Raw genomic sequence first — 16917 nt, forward strand, 5'->3', positions numbered from 1 at the left:
TTAGTATATTCACAGATAGTACTACTCTCACGTCATTTTAGACCATTTTTTATCACCTCAAAAACAAAACCCCATACCCTCAACCATCATCCTCCTTACCCATCTACCACCCTAAACCCTAAGCAACCACTAACTACTGTCGATGTCTTTATTCTGGATTTTCATATGAATGAAATCATGTAATTTGTGGCTTTGGGGCTTACTAGCTACCTCTATTTTGGAGAAGGAAATGGCAACCCACTCCAATATTCTTGCCTAGAGAATCCCGTGGACAGAGGAGCCTGGTGGGCTGCTGTCCATAGGGTCGCCCAGAGTCGGACATAACTGAAGCGACTTAGCATGCATGCATGCATTGGAGAAGGAAACGGCAACCCACTCCAGTATTCTTGCCTGGAGAGTCCCAGGGACGTGGGAGCCTAGGGGGCTGCCGTCTATGGGGTTGCACAGAGTTGGACACGACTGAAGTGACTGAAGCGACGCAGCAGCAGCAGCTACCTCTATTTGAATATTTTTCTGCTTTTCTCTCTCTGTCCCCTCCCCTCCCACTGGCACTCCCATTATGTCTATGTTGGTATACTTAATGATATCATTTCTCTAAGGCTCAGTTTGTTTTTCTTCATCCGCCCCCCCCCACCCCACCCCCACCCCCCGTTTTTTGGCTTACCAACCTCTATTGCTCTGTCTTCCAGTTTACTACTTTTTTTTCTTCTATAAGTTCATAGCGACTGTTCAGAGCCCTTTTGTTGAACTTCAAAATTTCTCTGTACTTTAAATTTTATTGTATTTTTCAAGTCCAGAATTCACAGTTTTTTTAAAAATACATAGTTTAAAAAATGTATCAGTGTGTCCATTGATATTAAAGATTTCGTGTGACATTGTCATAATACCTCCTTTTACTTCTTTAATCATGCTTTAAACATTTTTTTCGCAAACATGTTTTTAAGAGCTATTTTAAAGTCTTTTTCTGTTAAGTCCAACACCTGGTCATTTTAACTGGTCATTTAACTGTAGTTTGTGTTGCCTGCTTTCTTTCTGCTTTACAGATCATGCTTTCCTGTTGCTTTATATGCCTCATATTTTTTGTTGGAAACCAAATATTTTAGATAATATATTGTAGTAACTGGATACTGTCCCCCTCTCCCAGGGTTTAGTGTTTGTTTAATGATTGTTTTAGTGATTTGCTTGGATTATTTTAGTGGCGTGTTAAGTCTCTGACATATCTTTTGTTTTCAACAATGCCCTGGAATGTTCCCTGACTCTAGCTGTTGGATGTTAGATGGAAGTGAGATGAGGGGGTGACAGAAGCCTCACGGGGTGGCAGAAACCTGAGGTCCTCTTGGGTTGCCTCTCTTGGCAGAGAACCACTGTGTCATGAACCAGGGCAAGGACAGTCAAGATGGCAGAATCCTTAGTGTGCTATGCCCAAGATAGAGTCTGCATTTCTCAAGTGGGGACAGGGTCAATGAAAGGAGCTCCCAATTTCTTGAGCATTCTTGCCCTGAACTTAACCTCATCATAGGTAGTCGAGGGCCATATGAGAAACACTGATGACCTGTTCTTTCCTCTGACAGGGAATTGGAGTTGGGGTGGTGGTGATGGCAAGGCACCCTGTGTTCTTGGCTACAGCAGTCCAGAGTGAAGTATCTTTCTTGCTGAGCCTATTGGTGGGAGCAGTCTTGACTTCAGGACCACAGATTGTCACCTTTCTTACCACGTTTCTATAGGTTTTCTTAATTATAAGTTTCTTTACTTTCTGTTTGCCCTTGGAACCATTTCCAGAGGCCTTAATATTTGTTTTAATAATTTCCCCAGTTTTACTGGGAGCAGGTCAATGGAGTGTCTCATGCTGTTGTTATGAAAGTCCATCTTCCCATATTGGTTTTTAAAGTTTCTACAAGAGGAAATACAGATAGCTTGTAAAAGGTTTGTCTTCTGGGAACTTGAGTGAGAAAACTGACAGTTTTAAGTTGATAGGTTAACAAGAGATAAAGGCTAATGAAAGGATTTTGTGATAGGGTGGGAAGACACCCACTGTTTCCCCGTCTATTTGCCTGAAGTGATGGGACCGGATGCCATGGTATTAGTTTTCTGAATGTTGAGCTTTAAGCCACCTTTTTCACTCTCCTCTTTCACTTTCATCAAGAGGCTCTTTAGTTCCTCTTCACTTTCTGCCATAAGTGTGGTGTCACCTGCATATCTGAGGTTATTGATATTTCTCCTGGCAATCTTGATTCCAGCTTGTGCTTCTTCCAGCCCAGCGTTTCTCATGATATGCTCTGCATATAAGTTAAATAAGCAGGGTGACAATACCCAGCCTTGACGTACTCCTTTTCCTATTTGGAACCAGTCTATTGTTCATGTCCAGTTCTAACTGTTGCTTCTTGACCTGCTTCCAGATTTCTCAGGAGGCAGGTCAGGTGGTCTGGTATTTTCCACAGTTTGTTGTGATCCACACAGTTAAAGACTTTGGCATAGTCAATAAAACAGAGGTAGATGTTTTTCTGGAACTCTCTCGATTTTTCCATGATCCAGTGGATGTTGGCAATTTGATCTCTGGTTCCTCTGCTTTTTCTAAATCCAGCTTGAACATCTGGAAGTTCACGTACTGTTGAAGTCTGCTTGGAGAATTTTGAGCATTACTTTACTAGTGTGTGAGATGAGTGCAGTTGTGCAGTAGTTTGAGCATTCTTTGGCATTGCCTTTCTTTGGGACTGGAATGAAAACTAATCTTTTCCAGTCCCGTGGCCACTGCTGAGTTTTCCAAATTTTTTGGCATATTGAGTGCAGCACTTTCACAGCATCATCTTTTAGGATTTGAAATAGCTCAACTGGAATTCCATCACCTCCACTAGCTTTGTTTATAGGGATGCTTTCTAAGGCCCACTTGACTTCACATTCCAGGATGTCTGGCTCTAGGTGAGTGATCACACCATCATGATTATCTGGGTCATGAAGATCTTTTTTTATAGTTCTTCTGTGTATTGTTGCCACCTCTTCTTAATATCTTCTGCTTCTGTTAGGTCCATACCATTTCTGTTCTTTATTGTGCCTGTCTTTGCATGAAATGTTCCCTTGGAAAGACAAAAGGAAGTTATAAAAGTAGCCTGCTTCATTGTTTGGATTCCTTTATGAACTTGAGCTACTAAAGACTTGGACTAAAAGTTTTGAAAACCAAGTGTTCTTTGAGAGTGTGTGGGTTCTGTTTATTAACTTGCTGAACAAGTGGCTTTTTGTTTTGTTTTGTTGAAGTATAATTTGCAGTGTTGTTTAATTACTGCTATACAGCAAAGTGACTCAGTTATACACATATATATTAATACATTCTTTTTCATATTCTTTTCCATTATGGTTTATCACAGAATGTTGAATATAGTTCCCTGTGCTATATAGTAGGACCTTGTTGTTATCCAGTCTATATATTAAAACTTACATGTGTTAACCCCAACCTCCAACTTTATCCCTCTCCCAAACCCTCCTCCCCCTTGGCAACCACAAGTCTGTTCTCTGTGTCTGTGACTCTGTTCCTCTTTCATGGATAGGTTCATCTGTGTCATGTTTTAGATTCTGCAGGGACTTCCCAGGTGCTTCAGTGGTTAATGCAGGGGTCCCTGGTTCAAGCCCTGGTTGGGAAACTAAGATCCCACATGCCACGTGACTTGTCCTTACAAAAAGGAACAGTGGAAACAGTGTCAGACTTTATTTTTTGGGCTCCAAAATCACTGCAGATGGTGACTGCAGCCATGAAATTAAAAGACGCTTACTCTTTGGAAGGAAAGTTATGACCAACCTAGACAGCGTATTAAAAAGCAGAGACGTTACTTTGTCAACAAAGTTCCATCTAGTCAAGGCTATGGTTTTTCCAGAGGTCATGTATGGATGTGAAAGTTGGACTATAAAGAAAGCTGAGTGCCGAAGAATTGATGCTTTTGAACTGTGGTGTTGGAGAAGACTCTTGAGAGTCCCTTGGACTGCAAGGAGATCCAGCCAGTCCATTCTAAAGGAGATCAGTCCTGGGTGTTCATTGGAAGGACTGATGTTGAAGCTGAAACTCCAATACTTTGGCCACCTGACGCGAAGAGCTGACTCATTTGAAAAGACTCTGATGCTGGGAAAGATTGAGGGCGGAAGGAGAAGGGGACGACAGAGGATGAGATGGTTGGATTGCATCACTGACTCAACGAACGTGGGTTTGGGTGGACTCCAGGAGTTGGTGATGGACAGGGAGGCCTGGCCTGCTGCGGTTCATGGGGTTGCAAAGAGTCAGACACGATTGAGCAACTGAACTGAACTGATAAATTATATTACCTGGTATCTGTCTTTCTCTTTCTGACTTACTTCACTTAGTACAATAATCTTTAGTTGCATCTGTTGAGCTGTGCTGCTACAAATGGCATTATTTTGTTCTTTTTTATGGCTGAATAATATTTCATTGTATTTGTGTAGCACATCTTCTTTATTCATTCATCTGTCAATGGACATGTAGAGGTTGTTTCCACGTCTTGGCTGTTGTGAATAGTGCTACTGTGAACATAGGGGTGTATGTATTTTTTTGAATTATAGTTTTTTCTGGATATATGCCCAGGAGTATGATTGCTGGATCATATGGTAAGTCTATTTTTAGTTTTCTGAGGAACCTCTCTATTGTTTTCTAGAGTGACTATGACTACAACTTCTATTACCACCAACCGGGTAGAAGGGTTCCCTTTTCTCCATATCCTCCCCAGCATTTGTCGTTTGTAGACTCTTTAATAATGGCCATTCTGACCAGTTTGAGGTAGTACCTCATTGTAATAATTTTGATTTGCATTTCTTTGATAATTAGTGATGTTGAGCATCTTTTCATGTGCTTACTGGCCGTCTGTATTTATTCTTTGGAGAAATGTCCTTTTAGATCTTCTGCCCATTTTTATTTTGGGCTATTTTCTTGTTCAGTTGTATGAATTGTTGGTATATTTCAGAAATTAAGCCCATGTCAGTTGCATCATTTGCAAATATTTTCTCCCAATCTGTAGGTCATCTTTTTGTTTTGTTTATTTATTTATTTTTTTGCAGTACAAAAGCTTATAAGTTTGATTAGGTTCTATTTGTTTATATTTATTTCTGTTGCCTTAGGAGGTTGACCTATGAAAATACTGGTATGATTTATGTCAGAGAATGTTTTGCCTATGTTCTCTTCTAGGAGTTTTACGGTGTCATGTCTTAACGTCTTTAAGCCATTTTGATTCTGTTTTTTTGAGTGATGAGAGGGTGTTGAACAAGTAGCTTTATCCCACTGTTTAGTGTGCTGTTTTTAAATGGAATACATTTTTTAATTTTAGTTTATTTTTGTGCAGAAATCCTTTCAGCAACACCCCTAGAAATATTAATAAACCCAAATTAGATTTTACTGCTTGTAACATTGAAGTCACACACCTGTGAGAAATTTTTAAATTGAATTTTAGCTTTATATTTGACAAGAAAAGGTAATTCATGCAGCAGCTGTGATTTAGCACCTGGATTATTCAAAGTTGCTAGTGTATGTAGTACTTTTTGCGATTTTTTTGTTTTTAATAGAGTGACTGTAACATGTTCTTCAGGAGTCATAAGGCTTATTAAAAACATTCAGCTACCACATCATCTGGCATTTCTATGATAGATGTAGTTCCTAACTTTTTTCCTCTCAGAAATTTGGCGCCAGTCTGTCTGAATCAAAGAAGTTCAGTGGAAATTAAGAAACTAAAGGGGCTTTTCTGTTTTCCATCCATCCCAGAAGCAGCAGAAGAGCACTGAGCGTTGTCTGTGTGTCTGCTCACCTTCCCAAGAGGTGTTTTTCTTTATTCATGTTTCAGCGGGCAACCGTAAAGTAGTATTTCTCTTCCTCTAACAGTCTTTTTCAGTATAAACTGTTGAGGGCCATTCGTATTTTCTTAATGTTTGTTTCATTTTTAGTGTTGGAATTTTATAAACCAGATTGATACATGCTTCAGTCCTGATGGTATGTGTGAGGGGTTAGATAATTGTGAGACCAGAGTACATCTGAGATTTCAAGGCATAAATGCCCAGCAGTTTTTAAATAACTATAAGATAAAGAAGAATGAAAGCAGTGTGTGTGGTCTACCATGATACAGGACCTAAAGCCAATTGTTTAGGGTTTGAGTAGGCTTTGAGGATGGAGAAGGCAATGGCAACCCACTCCAGTACTCTTGCCTGAAAAATCCCGTGGACAGAGGAGCCTGATAGGCTGCAGTCCATGGAGTCACTGAGGGTTGGACACGACTGAGCGACTTCACTTTCACTTTTCACTTTCATGCATTGGAGAAGGCAATGGCAACCCACTCCAGTGTTCTTGCCTGGAGAATCCCAGTGGCGGGGGAGCCTGGTAGGCTGCCATCTCTGGGATCACACAGAGTCGGACACGACTGAAGCGACTTAGCAGTAGCAGCAGCAGCAGGCTTTGAGGAATAGGGGAAACCTTCACTTTGTACAAAAGGCTTGAAAGCAGGAATACACATGGCATCTTCTGGGTTCATGAGGTGACTACTCTTCTAGATTAGAAAGTTTCTATTAAGGAAAAATGCTATTGGAAAGATTGGTTTTGGTAGACCTTGAACATGAAACCAAGAACTTTTGACTATCTTTTATATTGTATGGTTAGTGAGAAGGCATAAAGCTTTTGAGCAGGCAAATGTCATATCTAGTGACAGCTGCTGCTGCTACTGCTAAGTTGCTTTAGTCGTGTCCGACTCTGTGCGACCCCATAGACGGCAGCCCACCAGGCTCCCCCGCCCCTGGGATTCTCCAGGCAAGAACACTGGAGTGGGTTGCCATTTCCTTCTCCAGTGCATGAAAGTAAAGAGTGAAAGTGAAGTCACTCAGTCGTGTCTGACCCTTCGCAACCCCATGGACTGCAGCCTACCAGGCTCCTCCGTCCATGGGATTTGCCAGGCAAGAGTACTGGAGTGGGGTGCCATTGCCTTCTCCACTAGTGACAGCAAGTAGAGTTAATTGAAAACTATAGACCCTCAACTCCAGTTTTCTCTTATTTTTTGTCCTTTGCTTAAATGGAGAAGTACGAAGTACATATCAAAGGTTTTTAAAGCTGCAGTTTGTAACTCACCACAAGCATCTCCATAAAAACCTAGAGTATTAACGATGAGCACGTAAAGACCTGAATAATTCATAGGTAACGGAAGTGTTTATGTTTATAAACACTACATAACAGAAGCATTATGTAGTTTGAGCTTTGATGAAGTCAGAATAGCTTGAATTCTGGTTATGCCACTCACCATGTAATGTTGAACAAATTCTTTAACCTTTCTAACCCTCACTTCATCTGGAAAGGGAAGCTAGTAATATTGCCCACTCAGGATTGTTAGCGTGAATAAGATACAAAGCATGTAAAGCTCTTAGCACACTGCCTGGCAAACAGTAAACATCTCTGATAAATACCTTTGCTGCTGTTAATTGTTGTTGTGTTATTATTTATCATTATCTAGTACTAATCACTATCCAGTTATATTGTTTCCATGGAACAGTGCATTCTGAATTTTGATCTTGTTACTGTAGGAACACTTCCCATCTGATCCAGAAAGAATCTCTCTCCTCCCAACTTAAATTTCAGAGCCCACTGGTTGGCCTTAGATTTTCTTTAACTTTCTTCCTGGAGTCCTGCCTGGTCAGTGAGGGCATGCCAGAAAAACCAGGAAGTTCTGACTACTGCAGAGAAAGCAGCATTTGCAGCCAGTTATGAGGGACAGGGGTAAACTGGTTTTATAATTTAGGTATTAGGTGTTTTGTTTTGTGTTGTTTTCCTACAGGTAGGTTTTGTTACAATGCTTTAAAGTGTGGTGTTTATTATTCAGAAATTTAGACTTATCTTTACTTTTGTCAGGTATAAGCCTTTTTTCCCGTTCCAAACCTTGCAAGGATTTGAAGACGACGACGAAGAGCTTATCCATATACAACAATGGGCACTCACTGAAGGCCGCCTTAAAGTTACATTGCTAGAATGTAGCAGGTATGTTCTTTGTTATTACTACCTTAGAGGAAAGAAGGTATACCAAAAATGTACTTGAGCAGTATTTGTGCTTGTTCCCCTCTGTGTTAATTTATATTATCTGTAAATTCTTTAGTGGTAAATTTCATAAGAGTAGTCCTTTCCAACTTATAAAAAATATAAACTGTATTTTAGAAAGCATGCTAATGGGGGGAATCATTTATCCTGCAGTAATTTCCAGACTTCTTAGATACAGAATGCTCTGTTGGCATATTTCTTACAACCTGTTAGAAAGCTGTTCGTAGCATAACAGTTTTGAAAATTGTTTTTGATAATTAAAAATACCCTGGAAAGTTGCAAAACCAGACTTGTAAACCCTTGTGATTCTTAAATTTTAAGCTGGAAGGGAATCTCAGAAATAATCTGGCCCAGCCTCTTTATTTTTCCATCCCTATAGTCTAAGCTGTGTTTATACTTTGCTTGAACTACTTATTATATTAGCCTCCTCCCTGGTTACCAATATGACAACCAGAATAAGCTTTTCAAAATGCATATCTGATTGTCCCTTTCCTACTTAAAATTCTCTTAATGGCTTCCCCATTCCTCTTAGATTATAGACCCAAATCATTACCATGACATGCATGTCCCTCTTTCCCTCACTAGTTTCTTTTTGTACTCAGCCCCTCACTCACAGTGCTTCAGCCAAATAGACCTTCCTAAGAGAAGAGGCAATGGCACCCCACTCCAGTACTTTTGCCTAGAAAATCCCGTGGACGGAGGAGCCTGGTAGGCTGCAGTCCATGGGGTCGCTAGTCGGACACGACTGAGTGACTTCGCTTTCACTTTTCGCTTTCATGCATTGGAGAAGGAAATGGCAACCCACTCCAGTGTTCTTGCCTGGAGAATCCCAGGGACGGGGAAGCCTGGTGGGCTGCCGTCAATGGGGTCGCGCAGAGTTGGACGCGACTGAAGCGACTTAGCAGCAGCAGCAGCAAGAGAAGAGGCTGGCAGATTTTTTCTCTAAAGTGCCAGATAAGTAAATAGTCTAGGCTTTGGCATTCACATGGTTTCTTTTGCAACTATTCAACTCTGCCTTGTAGTAAGAAAGCAGTCGTAGATAAGACAGTAGGTAAATGAATGGGCATGACTTGACTGTGTAACCATAAAGCTGTATTATATGAATTTTATAATTTTTGTGTGTCATAAAGTTCTTTTTTTTTTTTTAACCATTTAAAAATGTGGAAACCATTGGTAGCCCACAGGCCATAGAAAAACAAACAGTGGACTGGATTGGGTCCATGGACCCCATAGTTCGCCATTCCCAGCCTTAGATATTTAAACATACCAAGCTCTTGTGTCTATTGCTTGTGGCTTTTAACCCCTAGCTATTGTTGTCTCCTTTGCTCACCGTTCTCTTGCTATATCTGAGATACTGCTCACCTAAAGCCTTGGGTCAGTCTTGGACCCAAGACTTCATGAAGGCATCAAGAGAGTATAGTGAGTCATTATTTAGGTCATGTTGAATTGAGATCAATGATACAAAGAAAAACATGACAATTTGTGAAGTATATGTATCCTACTTTATTTTAATAAGGACCTGTATAATGAATCTCTGAAAGAATATACAAGAAACCAATAAAGATTTTTATGGGGAAAAGGTGAAGGAAACTGGGTTAATGATAATGGACAGGGGTGAAGGTGGGATCCAAACTCTTCACTATAAACTTTTTTTGTATCGTTTGATTTTTGTGACTGTATCGCCTTGTCAAAAAATAAAAATAAAGACCAGTATTTCTGGAGAGTTGAAGGACAAAGCATGGACAGTGGTTCATGTTCTTATGTTAGTCCTTGTAGGCTTGGGTTATATAGTGCCATCACCTTTTCCCGGGTGACAGCTTAATCTTGGAAACAAGCACGCTATCTCAATAGTTTTTAGTCACTATGGTTACACACCTGACCATGTAAAGTTACTTAGTGTTGTGGTGCTGTGTATTATTCACATAGTTTAAGGAGTACTTAAAATTGTTAGTGGAGGAGAGAATAAATTATTATTTTCAATTCATCCTTGCTTTTTTGTCTTCGTGTTGAGAAGTCAAAACATTCATCTCATTTTTATTAAATTCTTTTTTACATTATTTTCTTCTAAACATTTTTGTTAGTATAAAAATAGAACTCAATTCATATAGCTTCCAAGTTTCTAGAATTCACACTAAAGGAAATATACTATTATAATCTCAGTATTTTATGTTTTCCCCCTACTGAATATAAATTTATCTTGTGTGGTTTATTGTAATCTCTAAAACAGAAAGTGACACTCTAGAAAAAACAGAAGAACAAATAATAATGCCCCCCTTTTTGGAGGAAGAACAAAAAAATGCTTATTGTTGATTTCAATTTTGGAAGCTTAAGGCTTAAGAGCTCTTAAGATATTTTTACCATGACTGCTTCACTTAGTGATGTGAAAAGTTGTTGTTCAGTTGCTGAGTAGCATCTGACTCTTTGTGACCTCATGGGCTGTAGCATGCCAGGCTCCTCTGTCCTCCACTACCTCTTGGAATTTGCTCAGATTCAGGTCCATTGAGTTGGTAGTGCTATCCAACCATCTCATCTTTTGCCCCCCACTTCGCCTTTTGGCTTCAATCTTTCCCAGCTTTAGGGTTTTTTGCAGTGAGTCAGCTCTTTACATCAGATGGCCAAAGTATTAGAGCTTCAACTTCAGCATCAGTCCTTCCAATGAGTATTCAGGGTTGATTTCCTTTAGGATTGACTGGTTTGATCTCCTTGCTGTCCAAGGACTCTTAAGAGTTTCTCCAACACCACAGTTCAAAAGCATCAATTCTTTGGCATGCAGCCTTCTTTATGGTCCAACTCTCACATCCATACATGACTACTGGGAAAACCATAGTTTTGACTACGTGGACCTTTGTCGGCAAAGTAATATCTTTGCTTTTTAATATGCTGTCTAGGTTTGTCATAACTTTCCTTCCAAAAAGCAAGTGTCTTGTAATTTCACGGCTGCAGTCACCATCAGCAGTGATTTTGGAGTCCAGAAGATAAAATCTGTCACTACTACTCTTCCCCTTCTACTTGCCGTGACATGATGGGACCTGATGCCTTGATTTTAGTTTTTTTGAATGTTGTTTCAAGACAGCTTTTTCACTCTCCTCTTTCACCCTCATGAAGAGTCTCTTTAGTTCCTCCTTACTTTCTGCCATTAGAGTAGTATCATCTGCATATCTGAGGTTGTTGACATTTCTCTTGGCAGTCTTGATTCCAGCCTGTGATTCATCCAGCCCAGCATTTCACATGATGTACTCTGCACAGAAGTTGACAGTCTACAGCCTTGTTGTACTACTTTTCCAATTTTGAACCAGTGAGTTCCATGTCTGGTTGTAACTGTTACTTCTTGACCTGCCTACAGGTTTCTCAGGAAACACGTTAAGATGGTCTGGTACTCCCATCTCTTAAAAAATTTTCCACAGTTTGTTGTTATCTATACAATCAGAGGCTTTAGCACAGTCAATGAAGCAAAAGTAGATGTTTTTCTGGAACTCCCTTGCTTTCTCCACGATCCAGCGTATGTTGGCAATTTAATCTCTAGTTCCTCTGCCTCTTTGAAACCCAGCTTCATATGAAAATATTTGAAACAAATAGAATAACATTTTAGAATGATCAAATTTTTGAAAGAGCATAAACCAATTAAGATTAGATAGAAGATATCTGTAGACCACTTGTATGTATATAAAATTGTTCTAAATTAGCCTGCTATCATGATTCAAAGCTTCTTAGGTTTTTAACGTTTAGGCATGCGTATTCACATTTCTCCTCCTTGAGACCTATTTAAACATGTCCAAGTTGTTACAGTGCCATAGGGATCACTTAGCATTGTTATATTCGTGCATGCTTAGTCTCTTCAGTTGTGTCAACCCATGGACTGCAGCCTGCCAGGCTCCTCTGTCCATGGGCTTCTCTAGGCAAAAACACTAGAGTGGGTTGCCATTTCCTCCTACAGAGGATCTTCCCAATCCAGGGGTCAAACCTGCGTCTGCTGCATCTCCTGAATTGGCAGGCAGATTCTTTACCACTGAGCCACCTGGGAAGCCCAGTGTTGTTATAGTTTTAACTTAATATGTTTTTTTAACTTTTATCTTTTGGTTGCACTGGGTCTTTATTGCTGCACACGGGCTTTCTCTAGCTGCTCTGAGAGGGGCTACTCTTTGTGACAGTGCATGGGCTGCTGATTGTGGTGGCTTTTGCTGTGGAACGCAGGCTCTGGGCACGTGGGCTTCAGTAGTTGCGTCACACAGGCTCAGAAGTTGTGGCTTGTGGGCTCTAGAGCACAGACGCAGAAGTTGTGGCACATGGGCTTCCACAGCATGTGGAATCCTCCTGGACCAGGGATCAAACCCATGTCCCCTGCATTGGCAGGTAGATTCTTATCCACTTTGCCACCAGGGACGTCACCTAGCTTAATATTCTTTTAAATGTTTGTTTCTTAAGCATTTTTGAACTTGACCTTGAATCAAGTAAAATATAACTTTAATAATTTTTTCCTGAAATCCAGGAAAGGATCATACTCATCACCCACAGACAGTGATGGCTTTCTGCAAGGATTTCTTTATTTTTTAAACTTCATTTTGAAATAATAAAATGGTTCTCTGTGAGGATTTTTTTCTTTCTTAACTTTATTTTGAATTTCAGACTGCCAGAAGTCTGTGTGAAGATTTACCAAACTTAGCTGTTGTAATTTAAGAGAAAATTTTGCCAAAGAGGAAACAAGTTAGAAGTATTCATAGGAAACTGTTTACTGAAACTACTGGAGTTGTACAGCTTTATGCTTCAGAAGGCAACGCAGAGTAGAAATAATCCTGACTTTTGAGTTAGCAAGTGCTATGTTCACATCCTGGTGATACGGTTTTACTGTTTGTTACATGTTCTTGGGCAAGTTACACATCTGTAAAAATGGACAAGTGTGCTGCTTTGCTGGTAATTGTGATCAGATAGGTAAATAAACTATGGTGCCTGCTGCTGCTGCTAAGTTGCTTCAGTTGTGTCCGACTCTGTGCGACCCCATAGACAGCAGCCCACCAGGCTCCTCAGTCCCTGGGCTTCTCCAGGCAAGAATACTGGAGTGGATTGCCGTTTCCCTCTCCAGTGCATGCATGCATGCATGCTAAGTCGCTTCAGTTGTGTCCAACTCTGTGTGACCCTATGGACAGCAGCCCACCAGGCTCCTCTGTCCACGGGATTCTCTAGACAAGAATACTGGAGTGGGTTGCCATTACTACACACTAAGGCTTCAGTAGATACAACTTCTTTTGTTATGCCTTGATATAATCAGTCTCATATTTATCAAGAAAAAAGTAAATCTTTTTATAAAACTGGGTTTTTTGGACATTTAGTTGTGAAAACTGGAATTTGAATTTATTAATTTGAAAACATCTTGCACTGTGAAGGGAAGTTGTTTTCTAATTATATTAAATACAGTTTTGAATTTTCCAAATAAAGCTTGGGAATGGAAACGTAGTTGTGTTTGTAAAAACTGATTCTTACACCTTGCTTTTATCAAATGTTTTAGAAAGTGAACACTCATTCTGAAGTTGCTTTTTTTTTTTTTTGCATTGACTAGTTAGTTTTTTAATCACAGAAGAACTCAACTGCTGTGTTTGTAGTACTACTGTTAGAAGACTAAATTATTTCACATTAGTGTTGCAGTCACTAAGATTATTAAGATTATTTTTAAATTTATAGTTCAGCTTCTAAGAGGATTTTAGATACTTTGCAAAAGAAAATAATATTCCCATGTGCAGTTAAATAGAAGATAAATTAGATGAAAAATAGCCTTGCAGAAAAGAGGTCAGTTTTTGGAGAAGGAAACCTGATAGGTTTCTTAGTTTATCTCTTGATAAACCGTGCCTGCTTTTCAGCGGAAGAGAGATTCTGATGTCAAATTCTAGAAGGGATTTGCCCCTACATCTCTGTATAAAAGACATTAAACAGTGTAGTGGGCCTCTTCTCATCTCATCTCTTCTCTCTTTTGTTTTTCTGGTTTTAGCAACCAGTGATATTTTTGAGAAACGAGCTAAGATAATAGTCAGTGAAAACAAAGCCTGTAAACTTTTGTCGTGTGAGAGTTCTGTACTCTAAAGCAGTATATTTAGGATAGTCTGTCCTTATTATAGATAAAAGTTCTAAATAAGGTCAGTTCCTCACGTAGTCATACTTAGAGTGTTGTAAAGCTTCTGTTTTCTCAGCACCTTTTAGAGTGTTGTTTTGTTTTACTGGGTTCCAAAAATACATCATTTAAAATTTTTTTTAAATGTTAACACAAATACAGAAAAACCATAGCCCTTGGCATTCTACTTTTATTACCAAGAGTTTTCCCTTATCCCATAATTATCTGTTATCAGCATGCACTCATGGATTCCTGTTTTTTTCAATGGTTATAGTTCTTTACCATGCTTAGTTATTTTGGTGCCTAAATTTTCTCAGATGTAGCTTCTTGGAGCCTCTTCAAACTGGCTCCTATATGCTTGTGACATGACCTTGTCTTTTTTCTTTGCTTTCTTTTTCTTGTTGCTGCTTCTTGAAAACTGGACATTGGAAATAATGAGTTGTGGAAACTCTGCATTCTCTTATATTCTGGGATGATTGATGTTATATTCTAGAGGGCAGTTGGCTTTCCTTTCCTCAAGTTGCAAACTTTGTCTCCTTACCCTTCCTGCCTTTCCATCTTGCCAGCAGCAGCATGTTTCCGTTCTCTGCTTTGTCTCGCACTGCTGCTGTGTTAGACTGGTGTCCTGGAGTCTCCTCCTGTATATAGCAGTCAGCCAAGAATTTGAGCAGAGATGGAACTTAGCCTCTCAGTGGTTTCTTTGCTCCTGGGGATCACCCCATAATTTCTAGCTGCTCTGTCTGCTTTGTACTCCATCCTCTGATAGTTAAAACCCATAAAGCTTCAACTTTCTGCTGCATGAACTATACCACCATTTTCCTGCAGCTCTAGCCCTGAGCTATGTAAACCCCAAGCTAATAATTTGTACTCCTTGAAATTTTTTGAAATTCGATTGTCCTCTGGCTTCTCTCTGCTTTGGGAAGGTTTTCATTGCTTTTAAATGTGTTTTTACGATTCTTTTTATCCACTCTTTATAACTGCAGTCTGTTGGAGAGTTTGTGTGACCACTTTACCACTATCACCTGAAGTACTGTTCACCTGGTTTTGTTGTAGATGTTGTTGACAGGTTTTGCCTTTGTTTTCCTGATTGTTCTCTGTGCTTTTATGGGAAGATTTTGGGAGACTCAAAACCATGCTATCACTACCACCATCCTTCTAGAACCAGAAATACATATTTTTACTTAGATTTTTATAAGGCAAAGGGAAGGGTTTAATTGTGTGATTAAACGATTTTGAAATAAAATCAGCTGGTCTTGTTTCTTTTATTAGAGGCAGCTTTGACATAAAAATTTGGCAGAAGGAATTAATACTTTTAAGTAACGTTATATCCATATTATATAGTGAAGTACTTGGTTCTTCCAGGGAGAAGGCTGTTAACATGGAGTTTTGAAATTCATTTCAAATTCATGAGCTATTTTAAAAGTTAAAACCAAATCTTCCATTAATTTTAGGATTGAGTTTGAATACATTCACTTGTTTATTTTTCACTCAAGTGGTAACTTAAAAAAAATTATCTGCAGTAAATAATGCTAAATATTAACTTTCCCCTTCTGAGTAGTTGGTAAACAGATGTACCTTATAGTCTGCATTTACTTTAATATTTGACAGTTTTATTTTTTTCAAAAGAGAAAATATCTAGCTAAATTTGAATATATTTGGGGGCATGATTCCACAGATACCTTTCTTGTTGTTAATAGCATTTACTTATTATCTGCAATATATATACATATATATATATAGTAGGCACTTTGCATTCATTATTTCAGTCCTCAGAACATCTTCATTAGATTAGTAATATATCTGAAGAACTGAGATCCGTAAGTTACTTGCTTAAAACCACATAGCTGGAATTTGAAGCTAGGTTTGTTTGACTTCACAATCTTTCACTCATTCTATGTTCATAGTCTTTGTGTTTTTTTGTTTTTTGTTTTTTTTTAGCTTGCTGAAGAAAATTTTGATTCTTAAATTTTTCATATTGTGTTAGAAGTATATAAATTTTGGATTTTTTTTTTTTAATCTATTTGAAAGCAAGTCATTTTTTAAGTTACCTTTTCCGGAAGATCTTGAGATATAGAAATGTGTATTAATAATAAAGCATCATTTATATAAAGGCTGGAGGAGAGATAAAAGGAAATTAGATCAAACATGAGATATTTAATTTTGTTTAAGGGAAAACTTCCACTCAAAGTGAGCTGTTGAAAAACAGAAGAATTTCTTGGCACTGTTGCTGAATATTATTCCTAGAGTTTTTTTTTTTTTTAAAAAGCTATGTAGATCTATAACGAATAATGGTCTGTAACTCTGAATTTGGACATATAACTCCACAAGATGAACTGAATTCCTAGAGATCTTATGCCTACGCCTGTATTTATTTAACTGTTTAAGTTCCTCTAGCAGTAAGAGATAAATAAATAAAGTAATTGAATGATGTTTCCCTTTGTTTCTATACACTTCTCTGGGGTATAATAAGGAATCTTCCTGTAGTTAGGTTGCTTTTGACTAGAAGCAGGCTTCTCAGAAGATCCTAAATTTGGAGTTCACTTGCCCTAGGTTTACGTAGGTATTCTTTTCTTGCCCCGCTTCCTCTTCCCTAAGATTGTTGTGTTGGAAATAGTATTGTTTCTTTTGTAATTGTATAGGCATAGTTCCAGAGCACCACAATAATGTGAACATGACGATAAAGCAAATCACATGAATGTTTTGGTTTCCCAATACATATAAAAGTTACGTTTACACTGTACTGTAGTCTATTAAGTGTGTGATAGTA

At 38.8% G+C, this 16917-nt stretch overlaps 1 protein-coding gene across 2 annotated transcripts in view; it reads left to right on the forward strand.

The window, feature by feature from the left end:
* PDZD8 (PDZ domain containing 8) overlaps positions 1-16917 on the forward strand; it is an 82624-nt gene that overhangs the window by 19869 nt on the left and 45838 nt on the right. The window contains exon 2 of one of the 2 annotated variants that reach the window (XM_027529122.1): positions 7871-7996. The exons of the other annotated variant lie outside the window; for it this stretch is intronic. Within the exon in view, the coding sequence (XP_027384923.1) occupies positions 7871-7996 (126 nt within the window). The remainder of the gene's footprint in view (positions 1-7870; positions 7997-16917) is intronic. 2 annotated transcript variants of the gene reach the window in all.

Source organism: Bos indicus x Bos taurus, chromosome 26, assembly GCF_003369695.1.
Source record: "Bos indicus x Bos taurus breed Angus x Brahman F1 hybrid chromosome 26, Bos_hybrid_MaternalHap_v2.0, whole genome shotgun sequence".
NCBI lineage: Eukaryota > Metazoa > Chordata > Mammalia > Artiodactyla > Bovidae > Bos > Bos indicus x Bos taurus.